Raw genomic sequence first — 18,553 nt, 5'->3', positions numbered from 1 at the left:
TGGGCCGTATGCTCGTCTGCCTACAAGGGCAATAAAAAAAAGAAGGATAAACACACTTATATAGTTACGTTTAAATATAAAGTTACGTTAGGGCCGTTAACCACTGCACCACGGAGTCAGTCAAGTTTGCATTATTAGATGGTCAATCTCCAGTATACTAGAGGCACCTTAAGAACCTGCTTTGGTTTCGCTTGCTATGGAACTTCACAGAATTACCCGCTAAGTCCTTGAAGGTTTGCTTAAAATTTAATAGATTTCGGCTAGCCCGCTGCGGAATCTATAAGGAACATACAAATTTTATATCGACAAGTATATAACTCTAGTAGAAGCATATATGAAAAGAAAATGGAACAACAAATTGTTTTAGAGGCAAAAGGTCTTAATACGTAGCCTAGACGTAACAATTACTAATTCTATTGTAAGGTTTAATTTCGTTTTTTTTTTGACATAAAATTATTTTCGGAACGCTTTAAAGTTTCCGTGGTGACGAACGACAGAGTCTGAAACTCGGGAAAACTGAACTGAATAACAATACGTGTTATAACAAAATAAATTAATCATCCGAATTTTCCTGATAAGAATATAGGTGTATAAATACAGCCTTCGGTAAACTGGAACTGACATTCGCGTCAGAACGATCGAGTCGGACGTACGCGATTATAATCGAATAAAAAAAAAATGACAATCGAATTATAAAATTATTTTGTCTTTAAAATAAACAGTTTAGTTACTTACTTAGTACTAGAGTTTAGTACTTAGTGTAACGGAATTGTTATCATTATTATATTTGTTTTTGTAAGTGAACGTTGATCGTCTTCACGGTGAGTTGTTTTTTTTTTGTTGTTTTTATTTACACTTAACTTATATACATTTATATTTATTTTATTTTGTGATAAGAAAAACTTTGTTTTGAATTTCTTTGAATAATCTAGAAAATGTGTGCTGTTACCATCTACTGTTATTTAATTTGTTTTTTTTATTTTATTGTTGGGCATCAATGGGCAGCAATGAAATATGTCACTTTCGTTTGCCACAAAAAACACAATATAAATTTCTCGTCAATTGTGTGATGGATAATGTAAGATCTGTTGAAAATTTTAAATCTAGGCTTGAGTCTTAGTCCTTCACATACAGTTATTATACTCAACATTATGGCCAATTAGACGAGGCACAAGATTAATCCGCAGACGCTGGCAATTAACAATTAGTTGCACAGATAATGTTGAAATCATTCTTAAGTATTTAAAAAAAAACCGAAGTGCTTACATTTTTTTGACTTTCAAATTTCGAAAAACAAAACGAAAATACAATGATCCAAAAAAGACATTGGAATTGAATACGGTAATACATTTGAGCAATGCAATTATGATGGTATCTATTTTCTTCTTTCTTATCTCTAGATCTTTCTTTGTTATAATTATCGTTTACTCTGTACAACTTTATGTTGGTTTAATTTCAAAGTGAGTATATTTAAAAAAAATCTTAACTCGTAAGTTGTACCTGTGTATCGCATAAAAATATAATGGAGTTTGGATATTTGAAAATTAAACTGGCAAATAGGTTTTAATTGTTTTTTAAGCCTAGCTAGTAATCTTGGCGGGCTATCCTAGCTTCACCGGGCGTGAAGGTGAGCTCACGGGGTTCAGCTCGGCGGATCGACATCATGTCCCACCGAGAAGATCGTAGATAGGATTCCTTTGCCTGTTTATTTTTAATATGCCTGAAAACTAGGTCAAGTCGAATGTCAAACCAGCCCTCTACTCTGACCGGGTTCTGACCCCGGGTGAAAGAGTGCAGCTGAGTCGTTTAGTCAAGTCCTAAGTTGCATTCCTTAGGCCCGGAGTTCGCTGCCAATATCTAGAGTCCGTCAAGTCCCATATACCTCGCACGCCCCCTAGGCCCGGAGACCTCGTAGGAGGCTCGGCCTGGCCCGAAAAAAATAGTCGAACCAGAAGCAATTACGAAACCTTTTGGCCTTTTGGCCAGAAGATAAATTACCTATGTGAATGGTTTTATTTTAAACACTAATATTTAGCAGGTTTTCACCATGTTGTTCAGTTATTGATTACTCGATATTTGTTCGCTGTTGTAAAACCGCCATGATCCCGGGTAGACTGAAGACTGTGGGTACCTCTAAAATTAATAGAGATATTGGTGTCAGACGCGATTATATATAAAAAGGCCGTTTAATTATTAATTATAATAAATAAAAATCAGTGGTCGCGTTAGGTCAACGGACCCGTGTGACGCAGGGACGGACTTGGATATATTTATTTTATTTCTATATGTTTTACGAAAAATGAATTTCGCAAAATTATAAGTATACGCTTAATAAATGAACATTGTTTTCCTTTTAAATGCAATAGACGGTTTATTCACAAATATACGTATGTATATATTTGATAGATATCTACATCAGGAATATTGTGTGATAATAATATTCATAAGATAAATTAAGATGAGAGTTCTGTTTAACTGTTGTTTGTTTTCTGTCTGAATGATAGTTGGCTTTTGAAAATTCCATTTCTAAATCAATTAAAATTAAAACAATTTCATATAGGTAATGTACTCCGACCATATCAAAATAGTCATTGTTAAATACATATTATGTTATCTGCCAGTGCAAAAAAAACGTACAAATATTTATATAATAAGATAATTAAGACAAGTTTTTTTTTCTGAAAATATGTTTGGTTCTCTAACGGATAACAACTTGGAAACAAACATAAAAACCTCGCATTCTCGTCTAACAACAAATTGAGATTTGAATTCTTTAAATATTACACTACTATTTTTGTAAAGGTTCCGACAATAAAATAAAAATCAGGTCTATTTTCTGACCGCATAGGCAAGTACCACTATCCTGTCTATTGCTGCCACGAAGCGTTCTTGTAATACGCAATACAATTGAGGCTTTGAAGTCATGTCTCCAAATAAGTGTTGACATTCACATTGTGGGGTCTATGGGACCCGTAATGACTTAATACGGGCCGCATTTGAACGTTCTAGAGAAAAAGAAAAAAAATACATATTGTGTGCAATTTATTACACGTGGTAGAAGTGAAACCTTCAAAAATTTTGGCATCAAGATAATGAGACGAATGTAAAATATCGGATTGATCATAGTGATACAAAGTTTGATAATTATTTTACATTTTATTCGTATATATTACATAGATTTGAATATAATGTATTAAGTGCGAATATTAGGTACGAAGCAGAGCCCAAAGAGAACCACGAATATAAGAAACATTGTATTATGCTTCCTATCTCATGTTCTCCCACGTTAAATCTTATAAATGTATGCGTCTATCTCTTTTTACTGTCGCGTCTTCGTTTCATCGACTATCGAATCATAACGATGCTAAAGAAGTTTTAACTTCAAAAACTAGACACTTTGGTATATTATCTAACACAATTTTTTAAGTCAATACTTAAATATTATTCAAAACAACTTTACGGTTCACTCATTCGTCTATTATAATTTATGTCGTTTTGTTTTCATCGTCACGATTGAAGTGTTACTTACATCTGTGACATGTGAAAATCGAGAAGAATACAAAAAATAATAATAACAAAACAAAATATGTTCTTATTATATTATTAAATGTTGTAATATACAAATGAAATCCTGACGAACAAAAGGCATGAAGGTGGACTTTTGTTAATGATCAATATGTGTGTATTCAATTCAAAATGATTGTTTTTAAATTAGCTATGCTTTACTTCAAATACTCCCTTGAAAGACACACTCGTTAGGTACGCATCGATACTATTACCGAAATAAATTACTGACAATTTGAATTTTATGTAAAAACAAAATTTATTGCTTTTACTGGTTGTTGAGCTCGCAGCCCACCTGGTGTTTAGTGGTTACCGGAGCCCATACAACGTAAATGCGCCACCCACCTTGTGATATATAAGTTCTAAGGTCTCAGTATAGTTACAACGACTGCTCCACCCTTCAAACCGCAACGCATTACTGTTTCACGGCAGAAACAGGCGGGGTGGTGGTATCTACCCGTGCGGACTCACAAGAGGTCCTACCACCAGTAATTACGCAAACTATAATTTTGCGGGTTTGATTTTTATTGTACGAAGTTATTCCTTCACCGTGGTAGTCAATCGTGAACATTTGTTAAGTTTGTACGTATTTCATTATAAAAATTGATACCCGCCTGCGTGATTGGAACACCGTTTGAATCGCTAGATACAAATGCACCGGACGTCTTATCCTTTAGGCCACGACGACTTCTAAATTCTATTAAAATTCAATTATTTCTATCACAATCAACAAAGCGAGCCTGGGTTTGTGTTTAATGATGTGAATGTTTTAGAAATGGGGTGTCGCCATGCGGCCAAGAATGCAGCCCTGAACCTCGAATAAAGTACTGTTTTAATTACTATAGAAGTCTAGTAGTACCTAAGAGTAGTTTAGTTCTGGGTCTATTGAGTTTTAGTTATCATACGATGTATGTATATGCAGCCGCCCGCATTTCGATATACAAAAGAAAAACAGTATTGTAATACAGACATCCTACTCTTTATGGTAGGCAGCGGCTTGGCTTTGCCCCTGGCATTGCTGACGGTCATGAGTGAGGGTAACTACTTACCATCAGCTGGACCGTACGCCCGTCTAGTATATCGTCTAATATTTTTAGCTAGTACTTACACATCACTAATAATATAGCCTTATACACGTCATTTCGGATCCTCCGGATCCACTAACGGTACTTTTAGGTACCTCAAGCACTGGTTACCGTTCACGTCGAACCCGTCGCAAGCGACGAAGGGTTCGGAGAGTAAAATAAACCACTGACACTGCCCACTGAGTTTCTCGCCGGATCTTCTCAGTAGATCGTGTTTCTAATCCGGTGGTAGACTCTGCGAAGCACTACTCTTGCTAGGGCCAGTGTTAGCAACGTCCTCGGGTTAGAGCTCCGTGAGCTGACCTACTCGTTCGGTTACCTTGGCATAGCTTCTAAAGACTAGCTTAGGTCGCACTGCGGTACCGTAAGTTTCGTGTAGTCGGTGTGGTGGAGCTCGATGGGGCTTAGGTAGTCGGTAGTCGGTTCTGCGGAGCAAGTACCTCGCGCGCCTCTTTCAAGGCATAGTCTCCTGTGAGAAATTGGGGGAGGTGGAGGACCTGGGTCCTACTCTTCTCCCCTTCTTCCTCTCAAAAGGCGCCGGAGTCCGACACAACCCGGTCCGTTACCCTCCTCGACCGGGTATCCGTAAATGGATTCCCCAGCGTAAAAAAAAGGACAAAGTAATAATAATATAAGGATAGTGTTTAATCAATACTAGGATAGTCGATGAGATACTATGATAGTGCTTGAAGCAAATGAGGAAGAAGTAGAAAATTTAACGGTTTATAATTTGGAAATCCAACTAAGAGGAAAACAAGATAAACTTCCTGTTATATTAAAATGAATTTGCAGGAAAATGTTTAGAACGCTTAGAGGAAAAACTCGACCGACACGCGCGCACGGAAGGACGAGGCTGTTTTCCATTGAGATGGCAACCGATATCTTTTTGTTACTGTTACGAACTGTTTATTACTGTGATACTTATTACGGATGAGCTCACAGATCAGCTAGTTTTAAATAGTGATCGGAACTCAAAGTTATCACAGCGTGGCTCCCTATTATAGCCGTGTCACTAAAGTTTATTTTATTGCTTAGATGGGTGCACGAGCTCGCAGCCCATATTATAGCCGTATCACTAAAGTTTTTTTTTATTGAGGGCTGCGGGCTCATCCCCCAAATTAGCAATAAACAAAAAAAAAAAAGTGTGGCACTCGGGGACTGCCACGGTAAAGCTTATTGCATAGCATTTTTTATCAACTTATGCAATTATAATTAGACAATGATAATTAAAAATAATAATAATAATATTAAAACAATAATAAAACAAGACCACGCTATATTAAACATTAATAAAAGCAAAATATTAACTGTCCCTTTCACACTCATAAGCTAGACCGCGCGCGAGAGAGAGATGGGCAGACTTTTCATGATGCGCATGCAGTGTGACGTCACGCCACGCGCTTATTCACAAACACTACACAAGCGCAACGTGCGAAAGTGTTGAACGCGAGCTACATAGTAGGTGTCAGGTTATTTTCGTTACGGAATTTCTTGATTCAGTCGCCGCGCTCAAGGCCCGCGAAAGAAGCTATGCAATAGCTTAAAAATTAAGAATTTACCGCCGTTAGAGCTGCAAATCGTTGCAGTGCCAATATATTGTTCGACTATTTTGCTATTCTGTGCAAGCAGCGTACAATTGCACTTAGGCCAACATACGTTACTTCATATGTACTTGATCTTAATTACAAACGTATTAACAGAATGCTAAATAGAAATTTCTGATAGCCTCCTCCAGTAAGTTTCGAAAGATTTGGAACGTATTCAAAAGCGCGATTAGAAGGCTGCGCCAGTGAATAGCTTTACCGGGGACAGGTGGGCGAGCAAAGGCTCAGCCAGGAGGGGCTGGGCTGGTACCGGAGCCGCAGAAACATTGCTTATACCAAAAATAGCCTTTATATAATAATATATCTCTTGCAACGTGTCATAGGGAAGGAATTTTTTACTTCTTTATTTCGTATTGTTTTACTTCATCCGGATTTGGGTGTTACAAATGCTTTTTATTAATATAATAAAAATTTACACAAAAAAATAATAATTCAAATACGAAAAATATAAAAATATCATAATTTTGTTAGGTTTTTTTTTGTATTTTCATAACAACAAAAACCTGTATTATGTGTTGCCAGTATTAAACTTAATTTTCTTTTTTTTTCTTTTTACCGATCATATCCGGTAAGTTGCTTCCGGTTTGACATCGCATATTAATTTATGCAGTACACTGTTAACGCCTTTAATAATTTGCATATAATGCGGGTAGAAGTGGAAGAATATATTTTATTTCAAAGTAATACGTGGTATGTATACCAATTATTTTAGACTGGTTTCTGGTATTTATATTAAAGACCAAATAATATAACCTCTAACAGATTTAATCCAATAGCAGTTGACAATTAACATTGTACGCATGTATAACGGATTGAAAGAAGACTTTTCTTTTCGTCATATTGTGTACTTAGTGCTAGTTTTTTAAATTCTCGATTGCGTAAAAGTTGCCATTGCAAAAAACTAAAATTTGTGTGGAGTTGGAATAGCTTCCCTTCGTTTGCCGTTAGGGACGCTGTTTCAACTCCACACAAATTTTAGTTAACTTTTACGCAAGCACACTGTTCCCAAAAGGCTGGATGCCGATCCAATATTGGGACATGCCTGCAATTGAGGGCACGGAATGTGGCACAGATGGTTGGAATGTTGTCAACAATAGCTGAAGTTGACTATGTTCTATACGACCTTTTTTTCTCTAGCTAAGATGGTTACCTAGAGAGGCTATGTCAGCGTAACCCTAACGTGTAGGTGAGCTCTCGGGGCTCAAACCAGAAGGCGTTGCTAGCACTGGCTCTAGCAAGAGCAGTCGCAGAATTTACCACCGGATCGGAAACGCGACCCACTGAGAAGATCCGGCGAGAAACTTAGTGGACTAACGGTCATAGTTAATACATTTAATATTAATAGCGGCTCCGGAGCTCATATATATTAGTTACATATTAGATTAGCAACGTGAACGCCACGAAGAAGAACTCATTAAAACTCATTTATAAATCATGATAAAGGATGATCGTACATTAGAACCTCAAACTAGGACCGACAATAGATACTTAGGCCATTGTATTGCTATCGACGTGTGCATTAAAATAAACAATACGTCAGCACGTCGTGGTCTGTGAATTTCGGAATGTATTTAATTACTATTTAGTGTTACGATTCATCTATCACCTCCAGCTCGATTTATTTTTACTTCCATTTAATAAGGCCGGCTATCCTCAACCCACGCTGGTTCTGACCCAGCGGGGCATTCCGTAGGATAGACCATTCTAACCGGCGCCATCTGGCGGGCTTCGGATAGCCTGTCGACCAAGAGGGCTGGTGGTCGTGGCGCCGACGACCGCCAGTCCGGCGTCGCGAGGGAGAGGGTGATGGGAGAGATGTGCTCCGCACTAAACGCTTCACTTTCCCCCCTTTGCCTTTTCATGAGTTTTGTCTCATGCGAGGTTTGGACGTTGGTTGTTGAGAGACAGGAGGTTTTAGTCGGTTCGACTCCGACATGCCCCGCCCTCAACTAATAGTATTCCTTGATTTGTTAAAAAAAAGGTAATCATCAAATGTTTACATACGAACTTGTTAGTACTTTTGTTGCAATAATAAGAAATACAAAGTGTTTCCATAAGGGCAATGATACTTAGCGATGTCATTCAAGATATGCGTATCATTTGCTATCTAATCAAAAGTTAGCACACTCTGTGGTCTTATCAAACAACATAAACGGAAACCCCCCTGTAATTATAGACTTTTCAGAATGTAAAACAAATTATTACACTGTTTCCTCTGACCTAAAATTGTACTGGGAAAACCACGGGATGATTGTCGAATTTCGCCATTATGAAACCTATAGAACAATATTATTTTTGGAAAAACACGATCTAAATAAACTGGTTTTAGTTCAATTTACTGTAATCATTTTCACAATGCAACGTTATGAATGGAATTAGTTTACGTAGCTCGGTGTTTCCCGAGCGCTATGACATGTCCTTCAAACGAGGCTTGTGGAGAGTATTAAGCGGTAGGGAACGGCTTGGCTCTGCCCCTGGCATTGCTGATGTCCATGGGCGACGGTAACCAGTCACCATCAGGTGGGCCGTATGCTCGTCTGCCGACAAGGACAATAAAAAAAAAAAACAAATAGTCGCTGGTATTAATTTGTCAACAATAATTTTTCATATTAATTTATTTATTATAAAAAAAGAACACAATATTCCGAACCTAAAAGTACATGTTATTATCCGCAACATGCTTCGTCAGATTACAGAAATAAAGTTATCAGCAACATGCTTCGTCAAAAAGTACAATACTTACTTTCAGCTGCAAGCGTCGTCATAAGTAAAAATTTGTCAATAGTATTCAATCGCTGCAATAGTCGCACATTCCGTTTTCTGTCAAGAAAGTCTTGAAATGTTATCGTACGTAGATTGATAAATACATATTTTCGTAAGAACGAGAATGAAGTGTATTTCGTTTCAACTCGAGGATCATACAAAGGTATTAATGGCCAGTTTAAAATAAGCCTTTTGTGTTTGTTGTTAGAAGTGAAAATTGAAGTTGTGGAAAAAAAAATTGTGGTCCAAGTTGTGATCAGAATTAGTTACGAAACATTCTCGAACAACAATGGATTCGGCTGACGATAAAGTGCATATCTGAAGTTTTGTTGCTTAATAAGATATAGTCGTTTCGGTCATGTAAAAATTAATAATTTTTTAACATCAGATGAACGGTCCGCCTTCAGACACAAGGTCGAATATCGTCGGTCGAATATGTGTATTTTTTTGCAAGATGAATGATAGCATTTTCGTTACTTACCTTCGGTAATCACTTAACGACACCTGAGTCGTGCACATGTTCAAAGAGCTAGAGAGAGAAAAAGTAAAAGTTTCTAAAATAGAGTACCTATTGTAAAATTTCTTCACAGTCAATTTCATTAAGAATTATAAATTTTTGTAAATATAATTTGGATTATATTTTTCTTTTCCCATCTACTTTCTTACTTTTTAACTATCACTGTTCAATACAATTCACTGACATCTACAACTTAAATGCGCCACCCACCTTGAGATATAAGTTCTAAGGTCTCAGTATAGCTACAACGCATTACTGCTCACGACAGAAATAGGCGGGGTGGTGGTACCTACCCGTGCGGACTCACAAGAGGTCCTGCCACCAGTAATCACGCAAATCATAATTTTGCGGGTCTGATTTTTATTACACGATGTTATTCCTTCTATGTAAAAGTCAATCGCGAACATTTCTTATGTACGTATTTCATCAGAAAAATTGGTACCCGCGTTCGGGATTGGAACACCGGTGCATCGCTAGATACGAATGCACTGGATGTCTTATGTCTTAACCTTTAGGCCACGACGACTTCAAACAACAAACTTCAATGAACAACAAAATTCAATTCATGCGGATAAGGAAAACTTTGTACACTTTGTTTATTTGTGAAATACGGATTGAACTGGACTTGCCTCCGCTGCAGGGAATTACTGAGCACTCAGAATCCATTTCTTTATATCCTCATGAATACGTATATCTAATCTGACAAAAGGAAAACAAAACATACCTACGTAGGTGCGTTAATTGAAAATTGTTCTAACAAAATGTTTACGAAGTTTTTATAAGCGTAAGTGATGTTTGATATTTAATCGTAATCTGTATTGGCATTGTGAAAAAGTAAAGGCCATTTCAAAGGTCTGTCGATATATGAAAGCGCTTTCATAGTACTGTAGGATCACGTGTCTTTTAACCTGATAGTCTGAAGATGCCTGCCTACCTATATATAGATTTTTGGCGAAGACATATATTATTATATGTTTCTAGGTTTTTCCAGGAAATTCTGGTAGACCCATGCCACGTGAAGTGTGTTGACGAATTATCACTATTTTTAATGAATGTGTGGCGTTTAAGAACGCACCTTTTTTTACGATACGTAAGTCGGAACGCACGAGAAAAGAAGATAGTCTGTGACACGAGATTTTTTTACCGCCGAAAATCTATAAGATGAAAAAAATAATAAATGTATAAACATAAAACTGTTTAAGCCGCTGCAACAATAAAACTCCTATTGTTTCAATTGTGATGTTAATTACGAGTGATCCAAAAACACGAATTTCACGCGAAATAGAGAAGGGACTCTATACAGCTCCCTCGAATGCATATTACATTGATATCGATTGGCTTTCAATGGGTTTCGATGGGAATAAAAACAAAAAAAAAAAAACAAAAGATTAAAAAGAAGAAACCCTTTGATTATTATATACAAACGGTTTTCTAAATCTAAGCTAGGTCATTTATAAATAAGTATGACTTGATGATCACCACATCCTAGTTTGCCAGTCAGATTTGTTCCCTCGTCTCCCAGTTATTCATAGTTATATTTTAATTTTAATTGACTTATATAAACCACTCTAACTCTAAACAGTGAAACACGGGTTTGTTCCAGAACAAAAGTAATTTATAATTGAGATTCAAACGCAAAATGGCGGGAAAAAACTAGTGTATTAAATTCAGAACAGTTTTATATTCAATTAGCGAACTGTAATTTATTATTGATCTTATTGAATATTCTTTTATACGAATCTGGTCCTGACAGTAACAAACACAATAAAAAAAGAAAGTAACAAAGAAAAAATTTAATCTTTCCTCTTCTTTGGTATATTAATGGTTCACTATTTTGGCGATAATGGCTTACAAATAAAATATTTATACATATATATTTATTGCTTAGGTGGGTGGATGAACTCACGGCCCACCTGATGTTAAGTGGTTACCGGAGCCCATAGGCATCTACAACGTAATTTCCTGACGGCATTTACGTTATAGATGCCTGAAGATACCTTAGATACTAGTTCTAAGGTTTCCGTTTTTACAGTACAACGGCTGCCCCACCCTTCAAATCGAAACGCATTTCTGCTTCACGCCAGAAATAGGCAGGGCGTTGGTACCAACCTCCGTTTTCGCTTTAGGCTACTTTTCTTCATTCTTATATTATATACTAGCGAAAATTTCAAAAAAAATTTGAATAAATTGTAGTAATCTGGACTGTTTTGATGAATTAAAAAAGGTTGTTATAATATTTAAATTGTGATTCTAAAACATTCTCAAACAATGGAGCACATACAAAAAAAAATCATCAAAATTGGTCCAGCCAGTACTTACTGACGGGTTTCTTACCACGATTTTCAAAATTTGCCAACATTTCGGCGCTGTTGTCAAGGATAGACTTTAGCATAAGACTTTTAATTGGAAAATAATCTTCTAACATAGGAAACTTTCAGAATGATCAAAGTCAAGGTTGGTAATGATCTGTCACAATGACAGTAGGTTTTTTTTTTATAAATGAGGGATTACTGGTGTCCCGGAAGCCTATCCAGTTTCACCAGGACAAGAGGCAATAAATACTGGATTCGTTACACGTAATTCTACAAGGAAATAAATTATTATTGTGTTTAGTGTTTTGTGTTTATTATTTAGTGGTTTGCTACAAGTTATTTATTAATAACCTAGCTGACCCGGCAGACTTCGTAGTGCCTAAATCGATAAATAAAAGACCTAAACTTTTGTATAAAATCAAAAGGAATCCGTCCGCCGGGGGACACATCAAAGGAAAAACAAAACTGTTATTTTTATTTATTTCCGAGCATTTTCATATTTATCTACCTTTTAAACAAATAATTAGACCAAAATTAGCGAAATCGCTCCAGCCGTTCTCGAGTTTTAGCGAGACTACCGAACAGCAATTCATTTTTATATATGTATATAGATAACTGGGAACAAACCACGAACGGTCATCCCGTCCCAAATTAGGATTCCCCGTGTTATGGGTACCAGACACTGACATACATATTTATATACATATAGAAAATAAACACCCAGACAAAGAGCAAACAAACCTGTTTATCACACGAATGTTTGCCCGATCTGGGAATCGAACCCACGACCCTCAGCGCAATAGTCAGGGCCATTAACTATTGCACTACCAAGTTAATCAAAATTATTATTCGATTAAAAATACCGCAATAGTCATTGATGCTGTAAAACCAAATCTTAACCAGTTTTACTTTTTTATTGCTATCTATTCGTGACAGCTTAAGGGGTTATTCCAGTTAAATCTTCACATGAAACTTGGCTAATAAAAATCATTTAGTTTTTTTTTTAAATTAAAGTCCACAGTACTAATAGCCAATAGACCTTACATCCGACAAAATAAAAAGTTAAATAACCATCGATTTGACCTCGGTTTTTTTGTTGTTGCAAAGATTTACATTTATCGTGGCAGATTTAACAACATATTTAAATGTGATTGTTGGTTGGAACCTAATATTTCGAATGATAGCCTACTTGTTCTAATAATTTCCTTACCGACATTTAATTATTAAGTTCTATCTAGGAGCTGAGAGGATTTCTACGATAATAGTAAAATACAATCTAAGTGATACCGTGTCGTGCTGTATGGATCTGAGTGTTGGGCGACGAAAGTTAAGCATGAAAGAGGAGTGCATGCGGCAGAGATGCGATTGTTGAGATGGATGTGTGGAGTGACAAGAATGGATAAGATAAAGAATGAGTATATCAGAGGAAGTGTGAAAGTGGCCCCGGTAAACAACAAATTAAGGAGCGGACGGTTAGCGTGGTATGGACATGTGATGCGTAGAGAGAAGATGCATGTGACTAGGAGATGTATGGAAATGGTAGTGCAAGGTAGAGGGGGAAGAGGTCAACCGAAGAAGACATAGATGAAGTGTGTGAATGACGATATGATAGAGAGAGAGGAGTGAGTGTTGAGATGACGGCTGATAGAAGAGAATGGAAGAGAAAAATTAGCTGCGCCGACCCCACCTAGTGGGATACGGTAGAGAAAAAGAAGACAATCTAAGTGATACCGTTATACGGCTTTTTAACCCACCACTTCTGTTAAAAGTAGTTTAATACCACCTTCTGGTATTATTAGCTTACTAACATCTTCTACAACAGCCTCGATATCAAATAGTGGCCAGATATTTGACTTTATATTAAATTTCTGAATCTACGACCGAACAAGGTGAAACAGGTTATGGAACATAACGTAAAAAGAGGATCAAGATATTTCTTAAGTTTAAAATCTTGATTGAATCTAATCAGCGAAGCTAGTTAAAAAAAAAACGATCGTAAAAAACAAGTCGCAACAGGTCAAGGTATTTTTGACAAAAAATATTGACGTACCTATTTATGATTTGCACATGCTAATAATGTTAACGAAAATTTGTTATTGACTTGTTCATGGCCGGAGTTAAACGTGTAATATTCGTTTTATATTAATGGTCTAAAATTAAATGGACAGATTCTGTAACCGGTATTAGATTTATACGATACTAGTGGATTACACAAAATTTTGCATAACTCCAGCGAGTAGTATTGGGGTGCGTATTGCCCTCGTCTGAAATATAACATTCCCGATCCTGCGGACAGAATGGAAAGTAGTATATGTCCCCCAAAACACGTCATTTCGGATCCTCCTGATCCACTAACGGTTTTTTTAGGGTACCTCAAGCACCGGTCATCGTTCTCGTCGAACCCGTCGCTTGCGACGAAGGGCTCGACAAGTAAATTAACCCTCAGACACAGTCCACTGAGTTTCTCGCCGGATCTTCTCAGTGGGTCGCGTTTCCGATCCGGTGGTAGATTCAGCGGAACACTGCTCTTGCTAGGATTAGTGTTAGCAATGTCGTCAGGTTTGAGCCCCGTGAGCTCACCTACTAGTTAAGGTTACGCTGAAATAGCCTCTCAAGGCTATCAACTTGGGTAGGAATAAAAAAAATAGAAATATAAAGAAAGAGAGACAGAGGGAGAGAGAGAGAGAACATGATACTTGATTGCACACTCAAAACACAATTTACATAAAATTCGGTTTAAAATAATATATATAAATCCATATAACAATGATTAATAATGAGAATGATTTTCACATTTTTTTATTGTTAAATAATCATCTATTTATTCTTTAAGAACTTTCTGTGTGATATGGTGACTTGAAAGGAAGATTTACATTCTTATATAAAGTCTATGGAACATATTGGTTCTACAGTACTGTTTTCTTGTTACAGATGAGGTTGTTTCTACTACTGGTGGGATTGACGACGGTAATCGCGGATGACCTACCGCCGACTTGCATCAGACCAGTTTACTGCAACAGTACGCTGCTTCATTACGTTCAAATGGCCAGACTCTACCCCGATTCTAAAACTTTCGTCGATTTTCAAATGCGTAAAGACGAGAACGCAACACTGTCCGCCTTCCAAGAGCTGTTGGACCGCACGAATCATAATCCAACGAAAGAAGACCTGCAGGAATTTGTCGTTGACTTTTTTGATGAAACCAGCGAACTTGAAGAATGGAAACCGGATGACCATAAAGAAAACCCGCCTTTCCTCGCCAAAATTCGTGATGAAGGTTTCCGGGAATTCGCTAAAGCTTTAAATGATATTTGGCCAACTTTAGCCAGACGCGTTAAGCCCTCGGTCCTTGAAAAACCCGAACAATCGAGTCTCGTGCCTATGACACATGGCTTCATCGTTCCTGGAGGTCGATTTAAAGAAATCTACTATTGGGACGCATATTGGATTATCGAAGGTCTTCTAATCACTGACATGACCGAAACTGCAAAAGGAATGATCGAAAACCTAATCGAGCTTCTGTATAAATTTGGCCACATTCCCAATGGAAGCAGATGGTATTACCAAGAACGTAGCCAGCCTCCTTTATTGGCGGCCATGATAAAGCTTTATTACGAAAAGACTAAGGACATCGAATTCATCAGAAAGTATATTAGTGCTTTAGAAAAGGAATTAGAATATTGGCTGGACACTCATCTTATCGCTTTCAACAAGAACGACAGAGTTTACACTCTCCTGAGGTATTATATTCCAAGCGCTGGTCCTCGACCGGAGTCCTATTACGAAGATTACGAATTGGCTCAGAAATTAAACAAGACTACTGATCCTAATGATATTTACGCCGATTTAAAAAGCGCCGCTGAGAGCGGGTGGGACTTTTCTACGCGCTGGTTTATTTCAGAAAGCGGCGACAACAGTGGTAATCTAACCAATTTAAACACAAAGAACGTTATCCCCGTAGACTTGAATGCTATTTTCGCCGGAGCGTTACAGATTACGGCGAACTTCCAAGCTATATTAAAGAATCCTCGGAGAGCGGCTCACTGGGGCTACATGGCCGAACAATGGAGAAGTTCTATAGAGCAAGCGTTATGGGATGAAGAAGACGGAGTCTGGCACGACTACGACATATTGAATAATAAGCCACGTAGATATTTTTACACTAGCAACCTAGCTCCCCTGTGGATGAACGCAGTCGAAAAACCATTTCTAGCTAAGCATGGCGCTAGAGTCCTGGAGTACCTTCACGAATCGCAAGCGCTCGAGTACCCCGGAGGTGTCCCGGTGTCTCTAGTCAACAGTGGAGAACAATGGGACTTCCCTAACGCTTGGCCTCCAGAAGTCAGCATTGTCGTTACGGCTATCCAAAACATTGGTTCCGAGGAGAGTAGTAAATTGGCAAAAGAACTCGCCCAGGTCTGGGTGAGAGCTTGTAAATCAGGATTTACCGAAAAGAAACAGATGTTTGAGAAGTACGATGCGTTGAACGCTGGTAAATACGGCGGCGGCGGTGAATACACGGTTCAAGATGGATTCGGATGGTCGAACGGCGTTGTCCTGGAGTTCTTAGATAGGTACGGAGCTGTACTGACTTCGGTGGACTCTGTAGATGCTAGTGCAAATAACGGTCAGTCAAACGAAGAATCTGAGACGGATTCTAAGGAAAAATAAATCGTGGCCGATGTGAATGACATTTAATGATATTTAAGAACAAAGAGTTTTAAAGCTAATAATTCATTAATAATAATTCATTCTAAGCAAAACAAGATTTCACAACTTGTTTAATAATGTTTATTTTCGTCCGTATTTTTCCTCAATCTCAATCCGGTGCTAAAATATTAGAAGGTTTTATAATTGACTGACTCAATGGTGTAGTAGTTAGCGGCCCTGACTATCGCGCTGAGGGTCGTGGGTTCGATTCCCACATCAAGCCAACATTGTGTGATGAACAGGTTTGTTTGCTCTTTGTCTGGCAGTTTATTATCTATATATGTATATATTTAATTTTATATAAGTATGTTTATCAGTATCTGGTACCCGTTAAGCTGCTTTCAGACTACGCTATACTTTAGTACCATATAGTATAGCAGCCTATAGTTAGGCAATAATTTAAAATACAGTACAGTGTGAGTCTGTCCATAAGAATGCATTGTGTGGGATATTGTTGTGCTATGAGAGATATACTATATATGCTATTATATTATAGCATAGTCTGAAAGCGGCTTAACACAGGGAATCCTAAATAGGAGCCGGACGACCGTGCCGGATTTGTTCCCAGTTACCTATGTATATGAATATTTTATTTAATATATATAGTTGAGTTCACAAAAGCATTTACGTGAAAAAAATGGTGATAATCCCCTTTATTAATTTACTGCTGGAATCATTCTGAAATAATATTAATTCAAATTCAGGTGGACGCGATTAATTGTGTACTCCCAAAAATGCATTGTATTATTCCTATAATATAAATGAAGCCACGGCTTTTTAACGCAACTAAAAGAGTCTACCGATTAGCGTCTACGTCAAACGAAAAGAACCATTTAGACTTAGTTTTGGGAACAACAGAGAGACTTTTCAATTTATTCATCTGTGAACAGATAATTAATTTACAATTTAGCATTTAAGGATATTTTGTTACTGTATTTTAAATACGGTTCTTCTTGATTAAATTAAGAAAATACCTCACATAGTGGGGGGGCTGATTATCTTAATTAACCTAAGTACAATTTTAGCTTAAGTGTCTGTTATTGAAGGTTCCAAAATTAAATAAGAATGTTGTTAAAATTACCTAACTGCCATATTATTTCGGTTTGATTCAAATAAACTATGTAACTTGACTGTTTTTTATTTTTATTTCCTTTCTTTCCTATATACTTGCGTGCTCCACATTTCTCACCCATTAAGCTTTGTAAACACATTTTTCATTGAGACCTTTGTCATATATGTATTTCGTATAGCCTATATTTAAATAGATAAATATAGATAATTTTATAGATATATAATAATTTAATAGATCATTTTTGGCTTCTGTCTATTTTAATACGCTTTTATTAGCTTCAGTGTGCTTAGTTCGAGTTTTTTAACGTTCTCGTTAACGTAAAAGTTAGTTCATATTTGTATGGAGCGGGATCGTTTGCGTACGTTTGCCGCTAGGGGCGCTGTTACAACTGCATACAAAATTGGGTTAACTTTTACGCTATCGAGAACGTTAAAAAACTCGCACTAAGCACACAGACGTACCTATGTATGTTAGTATGTAACGGAATCTTTGAACATGATTTTGACCCCCTTCAAAAGGTCGGATTAACTCTATTAAGGAACGATGACAATTCAATATTCAAAAAAAAATGGAAAAATTGAAATTCAACTAAAAAATGAAAAATAAATATGTAATAGTAGTTTAAAAAAACTAACAAAATACGCTTTTAAAGAAAATCCTACTAAAAAATAGAAAATAAATTTTAATAAAAAGTTGAATTAAAAATAGTGTAAGAAAAAATGATTTTATTGTAAAAAAAAGCGTGGGGTGCATGGTATCAGTAGTTATAAATATTTTATGAACAGATAAGACTAGAAGGATTATTTTGATAATATCTTGAAAAGCACCCCACGATTTTTTACAATAAAATCATTTTTTCTTAAACTATTTTTAATTGAAATGTAATAAAATTTATTACTATTGACTATGAACATACATAGTGTGTA

General features: G+C 36.8%; 1 protein-coding gene across 1 annotated transcript; it reads left to right on the top strand.

The window, feature by feature from the left end:
- Positions 1-635: 635 nt before the first annotated feature.
- Positions 636-17,692, top strand: LOC693027 (trehalase). Its single transcript, NM_001043993.1, is given in 2 exon segments — positions 636-821; positions 14,777-17,692. A coding segment is annotated over 1 exon segment (1,740 nt). The 5' UTR covers positions 636-821; the 3' UTR covers positions 16,517-17,692.
- The last annotated feature ends 861 nt before the right edge of the window (positions 17,693-18,553 follow it).

Source organism: Bombyx mori, chromosome 17 (genome assembly GCF_030269925.1).
Source record: "Bombyx mori chromosome 17, ASM3026992v2".
Classification (NCBI taxonomy): Eukaryota; Metazoa; Arthropoda; class Insecta; order Lepidoptera; family Bombycidae; genus Bombyx; species Bombyx mori.
This window is presented reverse-complemented; position numbering and strand designations above follow the sequence as displayed.